Source organism: Augochlora pura, chromosome 11, assembly GCF_028453695.1.
Source record: "Augochlora pura isolate Apur16 chromosome 11, APUR_v2.2.1, whole genome shotgun sequence".
NCBI classification, from domain to species: Eukaryota; Metazoa; Arthropoda; class Insecta; order Hymenoptera; family Halictidae; genus Augochlora; species Augochlora pura.
In genome coordinates, this window is record NC_135782.1 from 873643 (window position 1) to 895679 (window position 22037).

General features: G+C 36.5%; 6 protein-coding genes across 12 annotated transcripts; 4 read left to right on the plus strand and 2 right to left on the minus strand.

Annotated features, from left to right (window-relative positions):
* The first annotated feature begins 392 nt into the window (after nt 1-392).
* Nucleotides 393-3506, plus strand: LOC144477155 (SET domain-containing protein SmydA-8). 3 transcript variants are annotated; one of them, XM_078194643.1, is made up of 8 exons: nt 393-699; nt 922-1117; nt 1330-1557; nt 1917-2201; nt 2274-2561; nt 2651-2858; nt 2917-3201; nt 3374-3506. In XM_078194643.1, the coding sequence occupies exons 1-8, from the start codon at nt 608-610 to the stop codon at nt 3388-3390; spliced, it is 1599 nt and encodes a 532-aa protein (XP_078050769.1). In that variant the 5' UTR covers nt 393-607; the 3' UTR covers nt 3391-3506. The 3 variants fall into 3 exon arrangements, with proteins under 3 accessions (XP_078050769.1, XP_078050768.1, XP_078050770.1); XM_078194642.1 differs by having other exon boundaries at nt 394-699; nt 2917-3506; XM_078194644.1 differs by having other exon boundaries at nt 397-764; nt 2917-3506.
* Nucleotides 3507-4656: 1150 nt separating this feature from the next.
* Nucleotides 4657-6874, plus strand: LOC144476801 (erlin-1). Of its 3 annotated transcripts, none has more exons than XM_078194036.1 (5): nt 4657-4777; nt 5374-5493; nt 5568-5757; nt 5841-6099; nt 6185-6874. In XM_078194036.1, exons 2-5 carry the CDS (start codon nt 5386-5388, stop codon nt 6603-6605), a joined length of 978 nt encoding a protein of 325 aa, XP_078050162.1. In that variant the 5' UTR covers nt 4657-4777; nt 5374-5385; the 3' UTR covers nt 6606-6874. The 3 variants fall into 3 exon arrangements, with proteins under 3 accessions (XP_078050162.1, XP_078050160.1, XP_078050161.1); XM_078194034.1 differs by lacking the exon at nt 4657-4777 and adding an exon at nt 4929-5261; XM_078194035.1 differs by lacking the exon at nt 4657-4777 and adding an exon at nt 4929-5099.
* A 164-nt stretch (nt 6875-7038) lies between these two features.
* On the plus strand, nt 7039-8722 carry Lamtor3 (Late endosomal/lysosomal adaptor, MAPK and MTOR activator 3). 2 transcript variants are annotated; one of them, XR_013495109.1, is made up of 4 exons: nt 7039-7256; nt 7441-7668; nt 7776-7969; nt 8470-8722. XR_013495109.1 is itself a non-coding variant. In XM_078194238.1 (3 exons), exons 1-3 carry the CDS (start codon nt 7248-7250, stop codon nt 7911-7913), a joined length of 375 nt encoding a protein of 124 aa, XP_078050364.1. In that variant the 5' UTR covers nt 7040-7247; the 3' UTR covers nt 7914-8722. The 2 variants fall into 2 exon arrangements, 1 of the variants encoding a protein (XP_078050364.1); XM_078194238.1 differs by having other exon boundaries at nt 7040-7256; nt 7776-8722.
* LOC144476913 (glyoxylate reductase/hydroxypyruvate reductase) lies at nt 7740-10594 on the minus strand. Its single transcript, XM_078194237.1, has 6 exons — nt 9967-10594; nt 9736-9866; nt 9434-9623; nt 9183-9349; nt 8811-9101; nt 7740-8604 (listed from the first exon to the last, which is right to left on the minus strand). Exons 1-6 carry the CDS (start codon nt 10032-10034, stop codon nt 8489-8491), a joined length of 963 nt encoding a protein of 320 aa, XP_078050363.1. The 5' UTR covers nt 10035-10594; the 3' UTR covers nt 7740-8488.
* Nucleotides 10595-12018: 1424 nt separating this feature from the next.
* Nucleotides 12019-21907, plus strand: Papi (tudor and KH domain containing protein papi). 2 transcript variants are annotated; one of them, XM_078194234.1, is made up of 9 exons: nt 12019-12471; nt 12561-12720; nt 12790-13189; nt 13267-13482; nt 13558-13721; nt 13796-14019; nt 20206-20374; nt 20465-20716; nt 20804-21907. In XM_078194234.1, exons 2-9 carry the CDS (start codon nt 12619-12621, stop codon nt 21026-21028), a joined length of 1752 nt encoding a protein of 583 aa, XP_078050360.1. In that variant the 5' UTR covers nt 12019-12471; nt 12561-12618; the 3' UTR covers nt 21029-21907. The 2 variants fall into 2 exon arrangements, with proteins under 2 accessions (XP_078050360.1, XP_078050361.1); XM_078194235.1 differs by having other exon boundaries at nt 12019-12720; nt 13267-13476.
* LOC144476912 (speckle-type POZ protein) lies at nt 14173-19561 on the minus strand. The gene is made up of 6 exons (XM_078194236.1): nt 19169-19561; nt 16177-16384; nt 15602-15900; nt 15236-15460; nt 14600-14747; nt 14173-14531 (listed from the first exon to the last, which is right to left on the minus strand). Exons 2-6 carry the CDS (start codon nt 16352-16354, stop codon nt 14263-14265), a joined length of 1119 nt encoding a protein of 372 aa, XP_078050362.1. The 5' UTR covers nt 16355-16384; nt 19169-19561; the 3' UTR covers nt 14173-14262.
* Nucleotides 21908-22037: the final 130 nt, after the last annotated feature.

Here is a 22037-nt window from a genome sequence, read left to right on the forward strand (position 1 = left end):
TTATGTAAGCGATCTCTGAGATGATCGCCGGTCAGGCAGCGTACTGTTTATGTCTCGGAGATAAGAGGTCTCTGTTTGGGAGATGAGATGGTTCGTCGAGGGGAGGAGGCCCTTTTTCGAAGAGAAAGAGGCAGTCGAATAAAGATCTTTGCTAAAGAAGCAGCCCACCTAATTTCTCATCCTTGTGTCTTCTACATTTAATTTTAAGATTTTAAAACTGAATCTTTTTTTAAGATATTGCTGATAATTTTCTGATTAAAATGAGACTAAACATGACATAATTTACTCCAAGGCCTCTTCAAATTCCAGGATTGATGGAAAAAATACTCTCCATCCCTCTCTTTTAGGAGATGTTCCCAACTACAAAGTCGAGCCGCGAGGAACGAATGACCGTGCCTTCGTATTCAGTTCGTGGCGATTTTCGATTCTTACTCTGCGACATTCATCGAACCATTACTATATTCAGTTCGTGGCGATTTTCAATTCCCACTCTGCGACTGTACATCTGTATCAATCGCAAACTACGTCGCGTGTCTCTGAAGTCTTGATACTTTTCGAGCTTTCATGAAATTGCGGTACATCGAAGGTGAAATTACTAAGGACGGTGATGTCAAGCATGGCGCTGGTAGAAAGATCGAAAAGCAGTGGAACATCTATTCCTTCCAAGTATAATGTTGCTCACTCAGAGAAGCTCGGCAGGTATAATAAACACGATCATAAATGTGTGGAAACTAAAATAGCACGTTTGCGTTTTTTAAAAAATGGTACGTATCGTGTTACCAATTGTCACGTGACACAGAGCTAACACTATTCAAAACAGTTACTGCAGCACTTATTTTCAAACAAATAATTAAGAATAATATTTCGAACAACGTTCGACCATTTGTAGCAAATAAAATAACAATAATGATACTTTTCCAGGTACTTACAATCTGCAAAAGATTTGACCGCCAGTGAGGTTATAATTCGAGAGAAACCGATCGCCGTGGGACCAATTATTTCCAGCAAGGATTACGTATGTTTCGGCTGTTTGCGTTTCATACCAAAAACGATAAAGATATCGCAACACGTCTGCTCCAAATGCAACGTTGCACTTTTATGTGGTCCTAATTGCAAGGTGACTAATTAACTGACTACTCGACTTGCCCAATTCTGGAAAGCCGTACAAATGGTTTCACTTTATTTCAAAATAGACGAACGCCAACTCGAAAGTGGTTTCTCATCGCCGTTAGAAAAATAGAGTTTCGAGAAATGTGTAATTTTTTGAAATGTTTGTTTAATGATTATACTTAATTGATTTTCAATGCTGTTTCCAAATTACATTTTTAGGCAGATCCGAAGTATCATACACAAGATGAATGTGAGATGTTTAAAAATAACAAGGATTTGTCACTAGATAACATCGAAGAGATAATTGGTATTCTGTTGCCATTAAGAGTGTGGCTTCTGAAGCAAAGGGAACCAACAACATGGAGACAAGTTGAATGTATGGAAGCCCATATAGACAAAAGAAGAAACACATCTGCATGGATAGAAAAAGAAACGAACGTTATAAATGTAAGCAGAATTGTAACATTGCTTGTTTATTTGTTATACGTTCGTTTTTGCTGCAGCAATTTAGCCTTATAGCGGCCCTCGTTGATGCAGCGATTTTGCCAACCTCTCACCAGTTGTTTGACTTCTCACCAAACTGATCTGTGTTTTTGTACTAACCTTCCACCTACTCCGCGACTTCGCGTCCGGTTCGTCTGCGTTTTTCTTACTAAGGAATGACTTCTCTGAAAGTCACTTGAAGGACAATATATTACAGTAATATATAAGATACATAAACAAATGTAACTCTTCTCTTTCGCATTTAAACATTATAAAAGCATTAATTTAGAATAATATATCGAAATAATAATGCATGACAATAGGTCATCAGGGCGCTAAATTTAATTCCTGATCATGATGAGTCTACCTCAGAACTTTTACAACAAGTGTGCAGCATCTTAGACGTAAATGCGTTCGAGCTGCGATCTCCGGGAGGAACGGATGGGTGTTTTGTACGAGGTTTATATATGGAAGCCTCCCTAATGGCCCACGACTGTAGAGGAAATACTTACCTCACTGTGAGCGATAATTTTCAGCTAACTGTGTTCGCCAGTTTACCAATACAGCAAGGCGCAACTATATTCTTCAATTATACATCGTGCCTTTTGGTTCGTTAAATGTCAACTAATTTTTCCATTTCATCAATTTCATATACCATTTATTAATTCTATAATTTTTAGGGAACGGTAGATAGAAGAGAACATTTACGATTTGGGAAGTATTTCGAGTGCGAGTGCTCGTTGTGCAAAGATCCCTATGAAATGGGATCGTACATGAGCAGTATTTTGTGTCCACGGTGTAGACAAGGATATTTAGGAATCCAAAATCCGCTGACAATAAATCCGTATAAAAAAATTATGAGATGGCAATGCGACAGATGCAGAAGAAGCATTGGGGGACCTCTTGTCCGAGCTACACTAAACATTAGTAAAACGTTAATCGAAGATATACATGAAAGCGACATCAAAGTACGTCGGAAGCCTGTGAATGAGAAATGTATAGAGTTCCTTTTCTTGCCCTGGGAACGCGAATATAATATTATAATATTGTTTTGAAGGGTATGGAGACGCTAGCGAGCAAACTGAAACGATCACTTCATCCGAATCATTTCTTAATGCTAGTCTTGAAGCAGAAATTAGTAGCAGCATACATGGCAGAAATGCCATCATTTCCGACCAAGAGAAATATGGAGAAACTATTGGATACGTGCAAAGAAATTTGTGAAGTGTTAGAGATTGTTGAACCGGGGATATCTCGGTTAAAAGGTAACTGTTCCATTTTCTGTAACGGCACACTCTATTCAGAGATTTTTCAAACTTTTAGCTATGATGTTGTACAATTTGCATTGGCCGTTGGTGATGTTACCAAACCTAGCGTATGTCGCACGCGAGATCTCTTTGGCAGAGCTATCCTCGCGGCTCGAGGAAGCTAAAAGTGTCTTGAAGAGATCCCTTAGAATGCTTCTTTTAGAACCGGCCGAAACACCAGAGGGAAAACTAGCTAAAATAGCTATGCAAGGATTAAAAGTGCTTAATCAAAATATAGGCGGCGTTACAACGTTGATTTCCACGATCGAAGAACAAGGATTTCCAACGATCGGAAAAACGAGTGAATATTCAATTATGAAACGTTTGATATAATTCGATATGCGTATAGTATTTTGCACTTCTTCGAACACAACGTATTCTAAATATACATTAGTGTATATATGTGACTACGTCATATATAGTTATATAAATGATATTAAAATAAATGATATTATTTTTGTGGTCTATTGCAGCTACAGCGGATTGTTGAAGAAAGCTTCTAAGACAATGTATTTTTTGTTATTTGTTATTTTTTATACAGCGTCAATTAGTAAATTCTTGAATACACTTTTTTAATGTAAACAAAAAATAGCAGGATGTGGATTAATAAAAGTCTATCGTTTGCAAAAAGTGGCGCCTCATTAATGCAGTAGCAAAACACTCAAACTGTTAGCCAAACAGTGGTGTCTTCTGTGGCGAAATCTGGAAGCTATGTTTTTAGCCAGCAGTTTGAGCGTTTTGCCACCTACTAATTCGCGTTGTACGGGCCTCGAACGGAGCTTCAGTTCCATTATTATATATTTTTCCTTTAAAACAATTAATATTTACCACCAGTTGTCAACTTGTGGTGCCTCTCACGACAAGATGTTGGTCCAGAATTGATTAATTGTTTAATTAAATAAAGTTTTTATTTAATCTTACTTTGAAATTCCCGCCGTTTCTGACAACTGGCGCCTCTTGTGGCGACATTTGGAAGCTCTTTTCGGCCTCCGTTCAGCGCCAATTAGTACCGTGGCAAAACGCTCAAACTACTAGCCAAGCTGTGGCGCCACTCGTCGGCGACTGCTGGAAGCTTTGTTTTGGCTAGTAGTTTGAGCGTTTTGCCACGGCACTAATTGGCGCTGAACGGAGGCCGAAAAGAGCTTCCAAATGTCGCCACAAGAGGCGCCAGTTGTCAGAAACGGCGGGAATTTCAAAGTAAGATTACGTGCCTTAATAGTATTAAGATAAATGTGAAAACTAATAAGTATATTATAGACATTAAGCAGGAGCTAGCTACATATAAGGCGATTAGTGGTAAGAATAGAATTATATATATGTGGATACCGTCACACTGCGGTATCACAGGGAATTAACAGGCTGATGAAATGGCTAAGGAGGCAACTCAGGAGCCACACAATCCCGAACTGGGGGTGCCATTTACGGACTTCAGGGAGCAGTTCAAGGAAACAATGTGGGAAAACTTCCAAAGGACGCTAGAGATAGAGTTCAAATACCAGACTTCAAATACATGGGCTACATATAAGTAGCCTACGGCCACTTTATAATCTTTTATTGAATAAAGATTATTATACAAAAAAAAAATGGAGCTTCAGTTTTTTCCGAAAGAGGCGCCACTCGTCTGGAATAGCGCTACTTTTATACAATGTATTTAGAAGCGAATGATCCGTACCGAATTTTACATTGTATCTTATGAGAATTCCGGCAAGAATAATTTGTTTTCTTTATCTGCAACGATAAATGAATTTTTACATATGATAAAAGTGCAGGAAAGTCTGCAAAACCTTGATGTACGCTCGAAAGCTTTGTTTAAGCCCTCCATTAACGTTATTTATGATTTATTCTTACTGTTTCGAGTACTTGTAAAATATATTTATGTAAGTGCTTGTAAAATGCGATTATTTTATTTTTATTATTTTAAATATTACAGTCCTGTCAATAATAATACATTATTCATTTTCAAGAAATAAAGATTTTTGATTCTGAACAATTTGCACAACTTTATTAAGTTGCGCGTTTAAAGTGCGAATCAATCGCGATCCACTGAATTAGTAGAAGTCACTATGTTACCATGCCATAGTTGAAAATATAAACAGAACACTTTAAAAATATGAATTTAAGAGCATTTGATTTTTTCGGTGATAACAACTTACAAATCTATCAGTAGTTAATTATATAATCCGTATTTTGTGAACACAGGTAGTATTGTAACTGTTATAAAATAGTTTTGTAACATAACCTTCTACAATTTAAAATTATTAAGTAGACGTGGATATAAGAATGATCGTGACTATAACGTCTCGAATAATATAAATATTTCACATATTTTAGTTTATTGTATAAGAAAAAATGCTGATTGAGGTACATAATAACAAATACATAATTGCAAAAAAAAAAATACTTTTAATCTTTCGTGCATTAAATGAATCGAAAGTTTGTCAAATAATATTTAAGTTATTTGTATTAATTTCAGAATATAGTCAATATGTTTAAACCAGACATTATTGGTTTATGTTTTGTCATCTGTCTGGCAGTTGTATTTAATACCTCATTACATGTTATTGACGAAGGGCATGTCGGTGTATATTTTAGGGTAGGTCTTATATTTTTAAATGTACAATCATGTTTCATAGTATCCATGTACACATAATAATTCCGTTTTTACAGGGAGGTGCACTGTTGCCTCAAGTCAGTTATCCAGGATTTCATATGATGATTCCTTTATTAACTAAATTTCGTTCGGTTCAAGTCACATTGCAAACAGATGAGGTAAAAAATGTGCCGTGTGGTACTAGCGGTGGTGTAATGATTTATTTTGACCGCATTGAAGTTGTAAACATACTAGACGCAAACAGCGGTAAGAGTTCTAAAAAACTTCTACAAATGAATCCCAAATTTATGAAATATTACATACATTAATCGACATTTTCATTTATATAGTTTATAATATTGTGAGGAATTTTACTGTTGATTATGATCAAACATTAATATTTAACAAGATACATCATGAATTAAACCAATTCTGTTCTGTGCATACATTGCACGAAGTATACATAGATTTATTCGATCAGATAGATGAAAATTTAAAAACTGCCCTGCAGAAAGAATTAAACGATTTAGCACCTGGTTTGAATATTCATGCTGTCAGAGTTACAAAACCTAAGATTCCAGAAACCATTAGAAAAAATTATGAATTAATGTAAGTGATTTAATAGCATGATTTAATAATTGCACTTAGGAATAATATATTAATAATAATATTGTTTACGTGTAAATCTTTTTAGGGAGGGTGAGAAAACGAAATTATTGATAGCTATCCAACATCAGAAGGTAGTAGAAAAAGATGCAGAAACGGACAGAAAGAAAGCTCTTATCGAAGCTGAGAAACAGGCCCAAGTTTCTAAAATTCGGTACAATCAAACGATCATGGAAAAAGAATCTCTTCAACGGGTGGTTGAGATTGAAAATGCGATACATTTGGCCAAAGAAAAGAGTCTCACCGATGCAGAATATTATAAAATAAAAGTGCAGGCTGAAGCAAATAAATTGCTTCTTACATCAGAGTATTTAGATTTGAAGAAATACGAAGCATTAGCGCAGAACGCGAAACTTTATTTTGTTCCAGATCCGCCGAAGATGTTTGTCTATGAAAAAGGTTTAAATGATCCAATAATTACTTCTAATCTAGATAAGACGGAATCGTAATAGTAGAATTAAACGTTTACCTTTATTATTCCTAATGATAAATTATGAAGTCTTGATATCTAAGTCATTACTATTCATTAATGTCGATAATACAGTGTTAATATAATTTCACTAAATATTGTCAATTTTTATTCATTTTTCGAAGAATTGACTATTTATGTACTATAGTTAATTTCTACTTTTTCTATTCCAATAAGTTAATCGAAACTTTTTAATAAATATATTATCTAACAATACAATAATAAATAAAAAAAACTTTCAACACAGTATTTAATGTTTTATATATATATATATATATATGTACTTTGTTTTCTTGTAAAATAGATTAAATTAATTAATACTGTAGAAAAACAGATATAGATTGTCAAAATAAATTTTGGTTTATACATTAGTTTCGTTTTAGCTTTTTTATATCAAATACTTGTTTGTTTTGAAACTATTGATTCGTAATTCGTACGAACTTCTTCAAAGACTTTTAAAATACGATGCGTGCGCAGTTTAGCGAACAATATGACAGTCTGACAAAACTGTTGTCTGAAAACGGAAAAGTAACACGTTATTGTGTGTTGATGTTTGAGATCTATGAAATACTTGATCGTTTCTAAGTGAAACATTAATCTTTTCTACCATTAAAACTAAAGGATGACGGCGGTGAGTTCTACAATTACATATCTCGAACTTCTTGAACATCTCGTAGTTTCTATATTTTAAGGTTATGCGTATAGAATTTAATCAGTTTTTTTAAATAGTTCTAATTGTTTTTATATATGCAAAATTATTCTTTACGTTGTTATTTAGTCGCTGCGACTGACGTCTTCCTTCATTATCATTTCAGGAACTAAAAAAATTTCTTTACGGCCTTTTGAGCAGCATAGAAGGTCTACATAGTATACTGATAACAGATAGAGATGGAGTACCCGTTGTATCTGTAGCTGATAAGCAAGCACCGGAAATGGCTATGAGAGCAAGCTTTTTGTCAACGTTTGGAATGGCAACCGACCAAGGAAGTAAATTAGGGCTCGGAAAGAATAAAACTATTATATGCATGTATAGCAGTTATCAGGTAACAGAGCTTAGAGTTTCTTACAACATTGGCGATTTTCTATTTTAATATGAAATTAGAAATAATTTACATAGACAATCTTATGCATTAATGTATTTAATTTTCAGGTGGTTCAAATGAACAAGTTACCATTAGTCATTAGTTTTATTGCTAGTCATAATTGTAACACGGGTCATATATTATCTTTGGAGAATAAAATCGATCCAATTCTAAGTAATTTAAAAAATGCGGTAGTGGAGGCTTGATGGTTACCTGTTGTGCATTATGGGTGATGAATACTAAAAGTCTGCTGTTAAATGTGGTAAACATTTGTAACAAAAACAATGTTACTATATATCGTTTATATTATATAAAAAGAAATTCGAATCTCCATTCTTTTTTAAAAATTATCTATTTAACCCATTGCACTGCAAACGATAAACTTATACATTGGTGGTCAACTCCAATATCGGCGATGCATCTGGCCTTAGCAATGCAAGGGGTTAGAAGAAACCAAATTATTAGAAATTTTACATGAGAAGTTAGTGATTGAAGGGATAGGCATTATAAAATTTTATGATAGATAGAATATAATTTTTACTGTATGTCTGTGGCATTTTGATATTTGCAATATGCATATCTTAATATATATATATACTACATAGTATACATATATAGACCTAAGAATAAATTCTTCAAATTTTATAATTGTATTTACTATGAAATATATGTAAAAAGTAATATTAAAATACATCATTGTCATTATATTATTGAAAATTGGACAGTAGTAATTAAATTGCGCAATACATCTTTGTTCTCCAGATATGAAAAAGACTGCAAGTTACAATTCGTACACCAATGGCTTACCCTCCAATCCATTGAGAATATTTTGTGCTGCAGTAATTGACATATCGCGTCGAGTCTTCTTAGTAGCACTGCCCAAATGAGGTAGGACAACTGCAATATATTTTCCTATACATTTCTATGAATAGTAAATAAACTATATAATATGTAAATGTTTAGAATTGTAAATTATAATTTCTGTCAATATAATATTATAACATTTATAATATTACTTGGAAAGAATTATTTATTTGTGATCTTTATAGAAACGTGTTGTATAAAGTGTTCCCATATTGTTTATTACACATGGTAATACTTACCAGCATTGGGTAGTTTAAGAAGTTCATGATCAGGAGGCAGTGGTTCAGGATCTGTAACGTCAAGACCAGCCGCAAAGATCGTTTGATTGCGAAGCGCCGCCACTAACGCATCTGTATCAACGACTTTGCCGCGTCCAATGTTTACGAATACGGCGGTCTTCTTCATTTTGCCAAAAGTACTTGCATTAAATAATCCCATTGTTTCGATAGTCAATGGCACGGCAACGATAACGAAATCGCTTTGCTCGAGCAGTTCGTCGAGCGACACAAAATGAGCTCCTAAGTCATCGCCTATATAGAATCATGAATAATAGGTTCATCCCGTCGCTTTGTTAAGCGTTATGAACGCATTTTTGACAATCTGATAAATACCTGCTTTCTTACGGGAATGACCCGTATAAATGAAACGGCCTACATCAAATCCTTTCAGTCTTTTAACAATAGCTTGCCCAATACCACCCAATCCAACGATACCAACTGTAGATCCTTGTAAATCTTGGCCAAGCAGCCATAGTAGATTACGATCTCCTACGTCTCCCCTAATTTAATAATCATTTACCATACAAATATTCAAATCGCGTGAACTACAGACATTTGATCGTATGTCTTTACTATTTAATTACCGTTCAAGCTTCAGGCGGCCCTCGTGAGTACGCCTTGCCGCGTCCAAAGTTAATAATACTGCAATTTCGGCAACTGCGGCCGACAAAACCATAGGCGTGTTTCCTACTTTGATTCCTCTTCGCTTAATTTCAGGAACGTCCAAATGGTCGTAACCAGCAGAGATTGTAGAAACGACTTTCAATGCGGGCCCTATTTATCGATCCATGTTTGTTCACATTTTTTTTTATATAAATTCAAAACATGTCTTAATTAATAATCTAAGTTAATTTCGTTGAAAAATTGCTATCGTTTTGATCTATACCTGCAATATTAAGAAAATCACTGTTCACGTCAAAGTGCCCGGCGATGAGGACCGCATCATGCCCCGGAAGTGCTTGTAACACATCTTCGCGCAAAGTGTTCCCATCGGAATGGATTATCGTAACGTCGCATCTAAACAAACAAGAAATGCGCTTAAATATCTATTCGTACTATCTCTACTATATTTGTTATTTATCACATAAAGAAAACGTAAATGTTTCGTTGTACTTACTTTGTGCGAAGCAAGTCAATGCCTTCTGGCGGCACGCTGTTACTTGTCACCAGTACACGTGGTTTCATCGCGGCTCTATTGCACAATACAAAACTGTTCGTAACCGTTACCTATATATATACGTGAAATTTCCCGCATTACATAACAGCGATATCAGATCTTGCGCGCGCGCGCGTGATTCATCGCGAAGATAATGGCTCTTGAATGTGTAAACATGGGTTGTCACGGCCAAGGAGGATGTTAAATCGGGGAAACCATACAGAATTGAACTGAATATTTATTTTGCTGACACCCAATATATTCTGTTTAATAGGGATATTCTTAGAATCGCGAAAACATTTCTAAAATAAGAATCATAACAATTATTCTTAAAAAATACAATAATAAAAAGATGTTGATATAGCGATAGTTCTAGTGAGCTGAGCGACCGAAAAATGATTATGGCGGCAGTGTTGAGAACCACTGTCGCTCATTACGGACCTTGCGAAATTGTTGTTTTTTCTATGGTATTTTGTAAATCAAACAAGATTCGTAACGTTTAACAACGCCATCCTTAAGACAGAGCTATGCTCTACAAAAACATGTACTTGGTTTCCTTTCTACATGTTTCGCTTGTAAAGTAAATTAATAAATATTTAATGCATTTTTCAAGTGCACCTCTGCTCTTGGAATTCCTTTCAACGTGACTTTTTCAGTAATAAAATTGTGGTATTTATCTTTTTTTCTAAAGTTCGTACGGAATATACGAATGTTGGTAAAATATTTACGATTCCTGTTCAATCGAATCTGATTCGTAACTAATAAGTTTGATTGGAGCTTGTTCATCATCCGTAGAAAATGGCGTCTTCGTGGATTAGGGAAACATCATCGCTGAGGAAGAGCATGATAAGCCTGCAACAGATCACTGTATTTACTGTATGTATGTATGCATGTATGTATGTATTACATATTTGTAGTCTCATTACAGACAATCTAACATAATAGCCATCATTTTCACGAGATAATGCAGTACGCTTTTACATTACATCGTTTAAAATTTCTGTTTGTGTTAAAATTCGCATTTTATTTTCCAGTCAAGATTAGATAAAATTGGAAAATAATCTACGAGAACGAGAACATTCAGGATAATTCAGTAACTGTGCGGTTACGAACTATATGATTATACTTTAAATTGTCAATAACAAAAAAGGTGAAAATAACATTATCGAATAGTGTGTTTTTATCAGCAGTAACCACAATATCCTGTTGCATATAATGGTTGTACATGTAAACCACATTTTCTTATCAAGTAGTAGGTTGCCGAAGATAATACTTAACTTTCACGTTCGAATAAGAAAACATTAAAAACTTTTAATATTATAATAAATGAATAAAAGGCAGCAAATATTAATTAATTGTTCGTTATTTTAGACTGTTGTATAGAAGTTAAAAATGTAGTAGCTTGGCAGTTTTCGAAATTGTATCGTTGAACAGTCAACAAGCTGAAGTTTGGCGTAATAGTGGGGACTGTCGGCTACCCTAACTGCGACGCGCTTGCGCCAACGCTATGCGCACTAGGGCACTGTAACAAGATGCGTAACGACATAGATGGAACATCGGTAGAATTTACAAGTCCAATCAGAAATCGTTCTTGCTGCTTTCGCCATATTTACGGCATTCGAGCCAGTACTTCCATTTGATCCGACGTTGTAGGGGCGTCCCTCGCATCCCCACGCCCCTCAAAGTCGTCACCAAATCACCCACTCCTATTAAAAGGGAACATTGAAGTGGAGGGAATGGTGCTGTTTAGCAAAACGTTGACTTACGCTTCGTTACAAGATTACGCCATCTTGCTATGGTGCCTAGTGCGTATCGTGTCTGCGCGGGCGTATTGCAGTTGGCAAAATCGACATTCTCCTCTATTACTCTACTTCAGTTCCCTCTGTTCCCAACTGCGTTCCCTCTGGTTTTTCCTCCCTTGTTGAATAGGAAAATTGGGGTCCTCTAACTGAATGCTGATTCGTCGGATGGCCCGTCTTTCGGTTGCAGACTGATGGTGATTGGTGGTGGAGGTAGCTAGACGACGCGTGCAATAGTCACGCGGGAACTGATTAGTGCGCGAGGCCCGCCAAAATAAGAAATATAGGGGTTTTGCGCGCGACGATTTCTGCCTGAGGGCCGCGCGCGCGAGAGAGAGGTCCGAGGGAAAGGTCAAGCGGGTCCTCAACCGAGAATTTATGAATTCCTGTCTCGAACGGCTCCTGGTTTCGACTCGTCTTGCAAGACAAGGGATGATTGTTCCAGAGGCTACGCGACACTTTTCCTCTAAATTTCCATGGGAATTCTCTCTCTCTTTCTCGCTATCTGTTTACCTATTCTAAATTATTACATTTGAACTTCCCTCCTATCGGCATCAACTAAGTTTCTGATTTGCATAAAGAGAGGCGCTATTTATAACTATGTTTGCGTGATCACGCAACACGTGTTTCAAAAGGACAAATTTTAAAGCAGAATTCTATAAAATTGGTTAGAAACATTTTTAAAATTGTATTCTAGTTTCTGAAAACATTTGATTGCGTTTCTCATATGTTGCAATATATGTAACCGGTTTTTAGAAAACATGTGAGGTTATGAAATTCCAATCATAACATAAATATCTCAATTTAGACGTGGATGTACAAGATGAGGTTGTCAGTACAATTCTCGCTACCAATTTTACTTGGTGTTTCTTTAACAAGTGTCAGCATTGCTGTATTATACTTGTTATTGAAAAAGGTATTATTACAAAGTGTTTACTTTTGTGCAAACCAATATTATAATTTTATCATTCATCTGATTTAATAGGATGATGAAGATGCTAAAAGAAATGATAAAGCTTTTGAAGAAAATGCACCAGTGAAATATAAAATACCTAGGAAATTTGTAGCTGCTGTTATTGGTCGAGGTGGATGCGTATTAAAAAATCTGGAAGAGAAAACAGGAACACGAATATGTTTTGAAGAAGATAACATTCAATGTCCAGATCGTGTTTGTATTATAAGAGGTCCCTCTGTGAACACACAAATGGCTCAAGTAATGATAGGATCGATTATCGATAATCAACCTATTATTGAGACATATGAGATATTTGTACCACAGAAAGCTTGTTCAAGGATAGTGGGAAGGTACGGAGAATCTAAACATTATGTTCAAACAATTACAGGTGCAAAAATCATAGTTGAAAGAGGTGGTTCTTATGTACAAGGTATGTTGCTTTCATAAAGTATAATTCGTTTGTGAGTTTACTTTCGTAAAATAATAACTGATACCAGCATCTTTTAGATGTTGATAAGAGGATTATAATAAAGGGGACTTCTGAACAAATTGCTGCTGCTTTAGTAAAAATCGAGGAGATAGTTAAAAGAAGTACAGAAGAAAGTAGAGATGAAGAGATCATAAAGGACTTATTTGCAAAATTGGAACCTTCTGCAGCAAAGTTGCCTATTCAAACAATTAAACATTCACAATCCAATGAATCGTTGGCATTACCAAGTTTGTGTAAACGAAAATTTGTAAATAATAATTTCAATGTTTGTTACTTAATTGGTAATAACATAAAAGATTCAATTTCAGCTACTCTTGGCATAATGGAAGTACTTGTGTCTGCAGTTGAAAGTCCTAGCAAATTCTGGGTTCAAATTATTGGTCGTGGAACTGCAACTTTAGACAAGTTAGTGTCTGACATGACTTCTTACTACAATGAAGAACAAAATAAAGAGATACATAAACTAAAAGATGTAAGTATATACATCCCATCATCGGATATCAATAAAAATCACTATAAATAAAAATTTATATTATTCTGTTTTAGATAACACCTGGACAAGTATGTGCAGCAAAATTCAGTTATGATGAAAAGTGGTATCGAGCTTATATTATTTCAGTTTCACCTGAAAATAATGAGTGTGAAGTATTTTTTATGGATTATGGAAATCACGACGTGGTTTCGTTTCATTTCGTATTAGAAATTCGGTTAGATTTTCTAAGTTTGGGCGCCCAAGCAATGGAATGCTGTTTGAATAATGTTAAATCGAGGTAAGTTTAAACATTTTATATAAAATAGAATTCTTCTTTAACAGTATTTACAGTTATTTTGGCATGCATTCATAAAATAAAACTTGATAAAAGCAATTTATTTTATCAAAATATGTGTTAGAATACACATTGTAAATTACAATTTGAATTATATTAATTCCATATCACAATATATATATTATTTTTTTCTAAAAATATAAAATCATGAAGAATTATTTACAGGGATTCGTGGTATTTTCAATTTTAATTGCTTAATTCACTGTCATCCATATTACTTGATCTTGAACTTCCTATACTAGCTTCACATACTTCATTGAACAGTTCTGGATTCACATGTTCCATCATTTTCCATGCTAGACTTTTGTTAATTATAGTTATATTTTCTTCGCAATATGTTAAGCTTGCTCTTTTAAGGGCACCACATCCAAATTCATCAGCAACTAATAATCTGCTTGCAATATTTTCTGGATTTATTGATTCAATGAGATTCCTTTCACAGAGCTCCTTCAATCCTGCAAAATATGTATTACGTATGCAGACTTATACTAATTTTAATAATTAATTATATTTTACAACATACCCTGTAGAGAGAAACGTTCTGCTAGAGATAAAAGTTGAGGAGCTAAATTATCTAAGTTATCGACATGATCAGTATATATATATCGCAATAGCTCTTCTGCAACGTCTTTACACAAATCCGATAGTTCCAGGATAAATTTATATTGCTCCTGCAAATATTTATAAAAGCTTTAACATCTCCATAATTTTTACATATTTTTACACGTCCGAAAATAAATTTTAGTAAGAGGATACTCACCCATAAAGTAATGAAATAACATGATAACATTCACAAAAAAAAGTTACGTAAAATTAGTAGTTTTACGATTATTAAAGTTCAGCGTAAATAAATTATGTTAAGCTATTAAACATCGCGTTAATTAATTTTATACAAGCGTGAGAACCTGCAGTTTGAGTGTAACACATTTATTGGATATACAAACTAACATTATTTGCTTTACAATGATGTTATTCGTCATACAATTGAAGGATTCTATAATATTTTGAATCATCAGGTGGTTAATTATTTGTCAGTAACACTTCTTTAGGATTTTACAACATTTTAATTAATTTGTAGTCTGGTCATGTTCTTAATCAGTGGGCAATCGAAATCAACACTTGAACGTGGTTGCAGACATATGTTCTTTTTCTTGATCACCTTTTCTTCTGTTGGATCTTGCGAATCCAAAATTTTATCTTCCACCGCGTTCAGATTTGAATTCTCCTTTACTTGTGGTTCACCTAACAATGAAATCATTTCAGCTAAAACACTGCTCCGTGCTGCTATTATGTTACTATGGACTGGAATTTCTGTGCTATTCAAACCACCGCAAATTAATTTAGTATCAGCACCGTGCGGATGCCTTAACAATCTGGCCATATCCTATAAAATGCATTTGGTGCATCAGTATATAAATTTTCAACAAGTGAGAGCTAAACCGGGACGGCCTTCAAGCTACAGAAATGTTTTAAACAGGAACATTTTTGATAGCATTATTTTACATTATATAATTAGGAATATTACCTGTGACAAATTGTACTTTTCGCTTTCGCACTGGATTATTTGAATCTTGACCATCACCAGAACTTCACCGTTTTTGTTCAAATGTCTATCGACTATAGACAAATCTCTGTATCCCAGAGAAATAATGTCAGTGCACGATTTTAACTCTAGCACAGTTCTACTGACATGGCAGTACTCCCAATGCTTCAAATCGGCATTGAACACCCCAAATTGAAATCGTATCTTTGCTTGTTCTATTTCATTTATACTACAGCTTAGCATATTCAAACATAGGACTACGGGATTCTTTATTCTTTTACCTGTTGCGAAACAGTTTAATTCCCCAATTTAATTAGACAGTTTAGTTAGTAGGAGCAAATAATATTAACACCGTGTCAACTGCTCTTATTCTTCTATCAATTATTAAATGCTCCTTTAAAATGGCAATACTAAAGATCAACGTAACGCGTACTCCAAGTTACACCCCAGGCAGGGTCGTCCTTATCGATTTTATATTTATTATTTTAATCTGGGTCATAATGTTTATAATAATCGTGACTTATTCTCTTTTTCTCTTACTTATGTAGTTCTCTTACCGTCGGGATCCTTCCAGAATCTGATGGATAAATTCCAGGTACACTGAATGTCGTTCACGTTTGTGTTAAACGACGGGCTGTCGATTAAGGTTTTTTTCGAAATAGATTTCTTGTAGCGCGGAATCGGCCATGTATACTTAAAGATCACGTCGGACACGGTTGGCACGAGCAGCTCCATTTTATAACAATTTTATACCGACAAACAGACCTATCGCGAAATAAGAAAATTCACTTTTAAAAACCGGATATATAGAAACGAATCGTTCCATTTCGATCATTTCAAGAAAATAATTCCGACCGACCCGTCGTCGCGAAGATTCGAATCCCGTGGGAATCGAGTAGAACGTCTTGTTCGACTTTGTTCCTCGAGCTTCATAATTCCCACTTTCGATTTTCTGCCAATTTAGCGGTCGCGAAACAAAGTAACTTCCATGGCGCAGTGTAATCGCAGCGTGCAGTCACGATAAAGCTTCGGCGAAAGTGCGCAAAATGTTTCGCCGCTATTAAACTACCACAGACTTTAGCATGCACCGTTGCCGGGAAGGTGCTTTACGAGGTGCAAGTTCAACGGCTAGGGAACGTTTTTATGTTATGGCGTGATGCCAATCTTCGTTCTCGATTTACCTTTATTTAACAAGAATTCTTGGCGTTCCAGAAAATTACGTTTCACTTCACGCTGCGACCTGCCACCGTGATTAGAATAAATGCGTTAGACCGCGCGACGCTTCCGTAATACCGAATTTCATAAAATTATGGGAGTCCGTGGTACAATTAGTAATTACATGGAACTTATTAAAAATATGCAGGCGCGGCGCTAAACATATCATTCAAAGTATACCACGCACAAGCAATGCGACACCAAAGTTATGTATAATGATCTCAAATTTGAAAATAACTTCAAGGGGGGAAGATATCGGCTTGGAAGTTTTTTTCTGTAGCATGTTGGAAGTGTTTATTTTACATGAACGGATCGAGGGGTTGAAGCCTGGCGTGTAACGAGTCTTCGGAAACGACGTTATCTTGGCAATTAATGAATCGATAAATTTTTCAGATTTTCAGAAAAATTCACTATGCGAGAGCGCATGAAATCTAATTATCCGCTTGCCATAATTATGTACCCGGCTCGGCCCTAATAGATTTCTCGGCGGCTAGCAAGCAGTCGAACGGGGAATATAATCAATCCGAATACCGGGACTCGTTTGCATCGCGTGCCGCGGAACAGCTAATCGCCGGCGCAAGTAATGCACACATGATGGTTTTCGAATTGGAATTACCGCGGAACCTGGCTACGGTTGTCGGTTACACGCGACACGGCCGGGCTTTCGAGGGCGTATCTGAGAAGTGCCTCGTTGCCAGAAACCCGCAGACCACTTCAAAACAATATTTCCTTTGTACACACAGCCTATTACCCGCGGAATCCGTGAATTTCGGTGAATTTTCGTCCGCGATACGGTCGAACAGAATATACGCGAAAGAATTAAGCTAATGTCTAGAATTAGGCTAACTTTTAATGTGCAGACATTTTATTCGTTCGCGACAAAAATGACCCGGTGATGTATTTGTTAAGTAACGAAGGCTTTCAAACAATTTAATTAATTCTATGTAACACCGTATCCGTTCGCAGCGATGATTTTAATTGCTCGGTTTTCTCGATTGATTACCGCGCGATTCAATCTACGCGGGTATTGCGCCCAATTAATATAATTATTCGATCGATCGGAATTGCGGGTCTAAAGGAGCAGCACGAAGGTTCGTCAGGCACAAATGAATTTATGAAACTTGTTGGCGACGATCGAGATCCGCGACCGGCAATTTAAAAGAGCGCCCGGTAAATTGGGTAATCGCGTTAAACGACCTTTAATTGACGACGGCCGGCGATCTCCGAGAATTATTTCTATTATCGACGCACGACCATTGAAATCCCACGAATAATATTAATATTATTAAGCCGCAATTACATGATATTATAAGTTGTTTTGTCTGTCGATCCGTGTGACATACTTTTTCGTAACAATCTTTTGTGGTAAAAATATTTTCTATAGAAAAATCGGTAAAAATATTTAAACGCATTTAAATGCATTTAAATGTTCGATCTTTAAAAAAGATTGAGATATCAACAATTTTAGGGTGGCTACAGTTTCCGACACGAGGCATTTTGTCGCGTGACCGTTTGCCAATTCGCTGCATGCTACTCGAGCTGTATCTATTGGACACTTTCCGTTTTCAGAAATCTATGTATAAACAATTAGATCGAAGATATTTTCCATACTATTTCGAACCGTAACCAACGTTTCCCGAAAGCAAAAGGGCAACCCGATGGTTTTCCGCCAAATATACATATATATATATCGAGGAAACAAACATATTCTTGGAAAATGTTCAAAGCCATGCTATTTTGCTCGAACTATCGAATAGTATAAACTTTGAGGCACTCGGAAGAACTTCGCGAGCATTGTATTGAATCTTTCATTGAATTTGAACGAACGGCATCGAGTTTTCGGATCCGCGGCGATCGTTTTCCCTCGTTCGTTTAAAAACAGGCGCGCTCTTAGGATTTGAAATATTAAGGAATGCGACGAGGCTCGAAGTATACTCCGTGTATTTTCGTTGCAAGTAACGCGTGTCCCTCGCGAGCCTTAACGCGAGCGTAAAAAAACAATAAATTTGCAAAATCGTTAAGGGAAGAACTATATTTTTATCGGAGCTAATTAATTATTAGATCTGCTAATTGTTCAAAAATTAGAACACCGTCGCGTTGTTCCTCGATGGAAAATTCCTATTCGCTGGCTGGCGCCAGTGAAATAATAACATTCATCCCCGCGGAAAAAAAATTGCCGACCTGGTCCGAACCTTCTGGAAGCTTTCCAATAATTCAATCCTTTGGGGACCTCGTTTTTTAATTAATTCGCGGTATCGGTGTCCGGGTCGGTGCGTTCTCTTTTGACAACCCCACTTGACACTGTTACACGTCTCTCAATAAATAAGTACTCACGCGAAAGTATCGGCAATCCGAGGAAGCAGGTGGTTCTTTCGTTACTGAAAAATCGCACGGTGTCACCCGCGAGATAAAATAATTTCGGCACTCGTTGCTTTCAGTTTCTTTTATATGCTTTTATGCCAGATTTAGATCTCCTATTTTTCGTCTCAATATAAGTGCGACGATGTAACTCGATTTTCTTCTTCACTTTGTGAATTAACAAGAAAAATGTTGCTCTCGTATCGGTTATTGCACACGAGTATTTTATTGCTCGCAGTACCGTTGCTAGACAATGTCAGACGTTGCTGTGTTCCCAGTGAGATTTGTCCCGTTTAACGAGGATATTGTTCGGCACGGGACTCTAACAAACGACTGAGAGGCCGTCGGTTTGCTAAACGACGGTCTACATGCATCGTCTACATCATCTCCTCGCACGTGCACACTTGTGTTGTGCACCGTTTATAAATGGAACAAGACATCCCCAAAGTGCTTACCCCGGGGTATTTCCATTTGCGAGCATGAATAATTGTTGGGTTTCGTGTTTTATCGATAGGCGACGGCAGCTAAGGAATCTTCGCGAGGGAAAAATGTCGTTTTTCCAAAGTGCATCGCGTTTTTTTAAGCGATCGTAATCAACGCCGTGCCATAGGTTCTTATACTCTAGACTGCTATAGCACATTGTCTTGGATCGTAAGACGCTCCTCTCGCTGCCAATTGATGAAGAAATTTATTATGCCACGCATCGCCAATTTCGCAGTTTGTTGCTTCAGTATTGCCAGCAATAAAACCGAACATTTCTCTGTAGCATTTTCCATAACTTGTCGCGAAGATTTATGTTCCCAGATTAAAAATATAACTCGTTCAGGCGTACGATAATAAATCTCTGGGACTTAACTTTTTGCTTAACTTAATTTTTGCTTAACTTAATTTTCCTTAACTTTTTGCAACCCAATCTGTTTTTACCAATGAAAACTTGACTTCTCCTTTATAACAAGAAGTTTTGCTGATTAAAGAACTTTCTAATTAATTTCTCGTATTTTATTTTGCTGCAGAGACGACAATTGGTCTGACGAAGCGTGCGACAGATTCACTGAACTCACTTCATGCGAAGTACTCACGGCTAAAATTGAGGGATACATCGATCGGATTCGCACTTACGGAAAATCTCGGCGTGAAGTGACGATCTACTGTCTCGATCTATTCGACAATACCGACGATAAGGTACAGCGGTAACAAAAATTAAGGGATGATACCGTGCCGCGACCAATTTCGTTGTTCCGATGACGAGGATGTCTCTTGTAATGTTCATAGGATGTCAACGTCGCTTTGGAACTGATAAACGAGGGCCTGGCAGACGCGGTGGAACCTTTATTGTTATCTAGTCGGTCGACGTCCCGCCCCTCGTCCGCGGCTTCGATAGAGAAGCGAACCTCGACGAAAACGCCGGCGAGCACCTCGCAGAGAATGGATTCGAGCGTCGAGATGATATCGTCGACGTTGAACGCGACGATAGATCTCGAGCAGTCCTCCTCGATAGAGGAAATAAATACGTCCACGCCAAAAGTAAGCGATCTTTTCACGGTCCACGAAAAAGCATGCGATGCGAATTGATTTTCCAGCGGCTAAAGTTTCCTTAATTTTGTTTTCCAGAGACCTGTCCGTCAGATCGAGGAGATCGATCTTGTTACACCGGTGAAGAACGATACGGTGAGTTTCATCGAGAACGAGAGGAAATGCGGCGACGATTACTTGCGAAACGGAAGCGGTGGAAATCGGTACAATAAATCATCGAACGCGAAAACTAAGCCGCAAATCTATCCAGCCGGATACGAGAGCGAATTGTCCGACGACTCGGACGAACTAGAACTGGGGTGAATTCGCTTTCCTCAAAGCATTTTATAATTACTGCGACCATATCGAAGTAGAGCACACATTTTACCGGTGTCCATAAGATTTCTGCTTCACGACGGACTGTTCCTTAACTAATTTTTTTACACAGTCTACGTTTGCATTAATTATTTCCAAACGATTCGTTTCTTACGCCTCTACAACCGGTTTATTTTAATCTTACAGATGGAGTATTGTTTTTTTTTATATACATAGCATAATATGTTCTACTAACTTCATTGACAAGATACACCGTGTGTGGGCGTACGCATTGTTATTTTTAAACGTTAAATTTTATTTATTTTACGATGCAAACGATATTTTTAGTTTAGTTGCAAGTGTTTCTTCGTAATAACGACACTGTCGAAAGGTAGATATTTTAGTACAGTAACTATCGATCAAAATCTTCCCAATAAGTACTTTTATTCTAGTTCTTGGTACGCTTGCTTCCAATTTAGAAGTATTTCGTTGATTCAATTTTTTGTTTATTTTAATATGTAGTATTCAAGATCTTCATTCCCAATGGTGTAACGTTAGGCACTGTCAACACTTGTTGAACGCTTCGTCGAATATTTCTTTATAAAAGATTTTATCAGCAGAGGATCACAGCAGGATCGAATGCCGCGCGTTCAAATAGAGCTATAGTAGGTTAAGTTTCTGGGACGAATAGTGTACGTATAAAAGTTTTGGGTATATTTTAACTAGCCGTATGCTCGATAACGTCTTAAATAAAAACTCAACTTGCCATGTTCCTTAAGAGTAGAGTAAGAACAATCATTCTCTGTAAGCTTTTCTATGCTATTAGGTCGGGGAGCTATTACAGATGTATATTTTTGTATAATAAAGGATGCTATTCTGCTACCAAAATCCCGGCGACAATTTGTTACTTCCTGAAGAAGGGAAAGCGATACAGTTTTCGTAGCTTTTAGCTTTGTCTGTTGAATAGCGTATTCAGTTTGATAAACGCTTGGTATAGTTTGACAATGACGCGATTGCG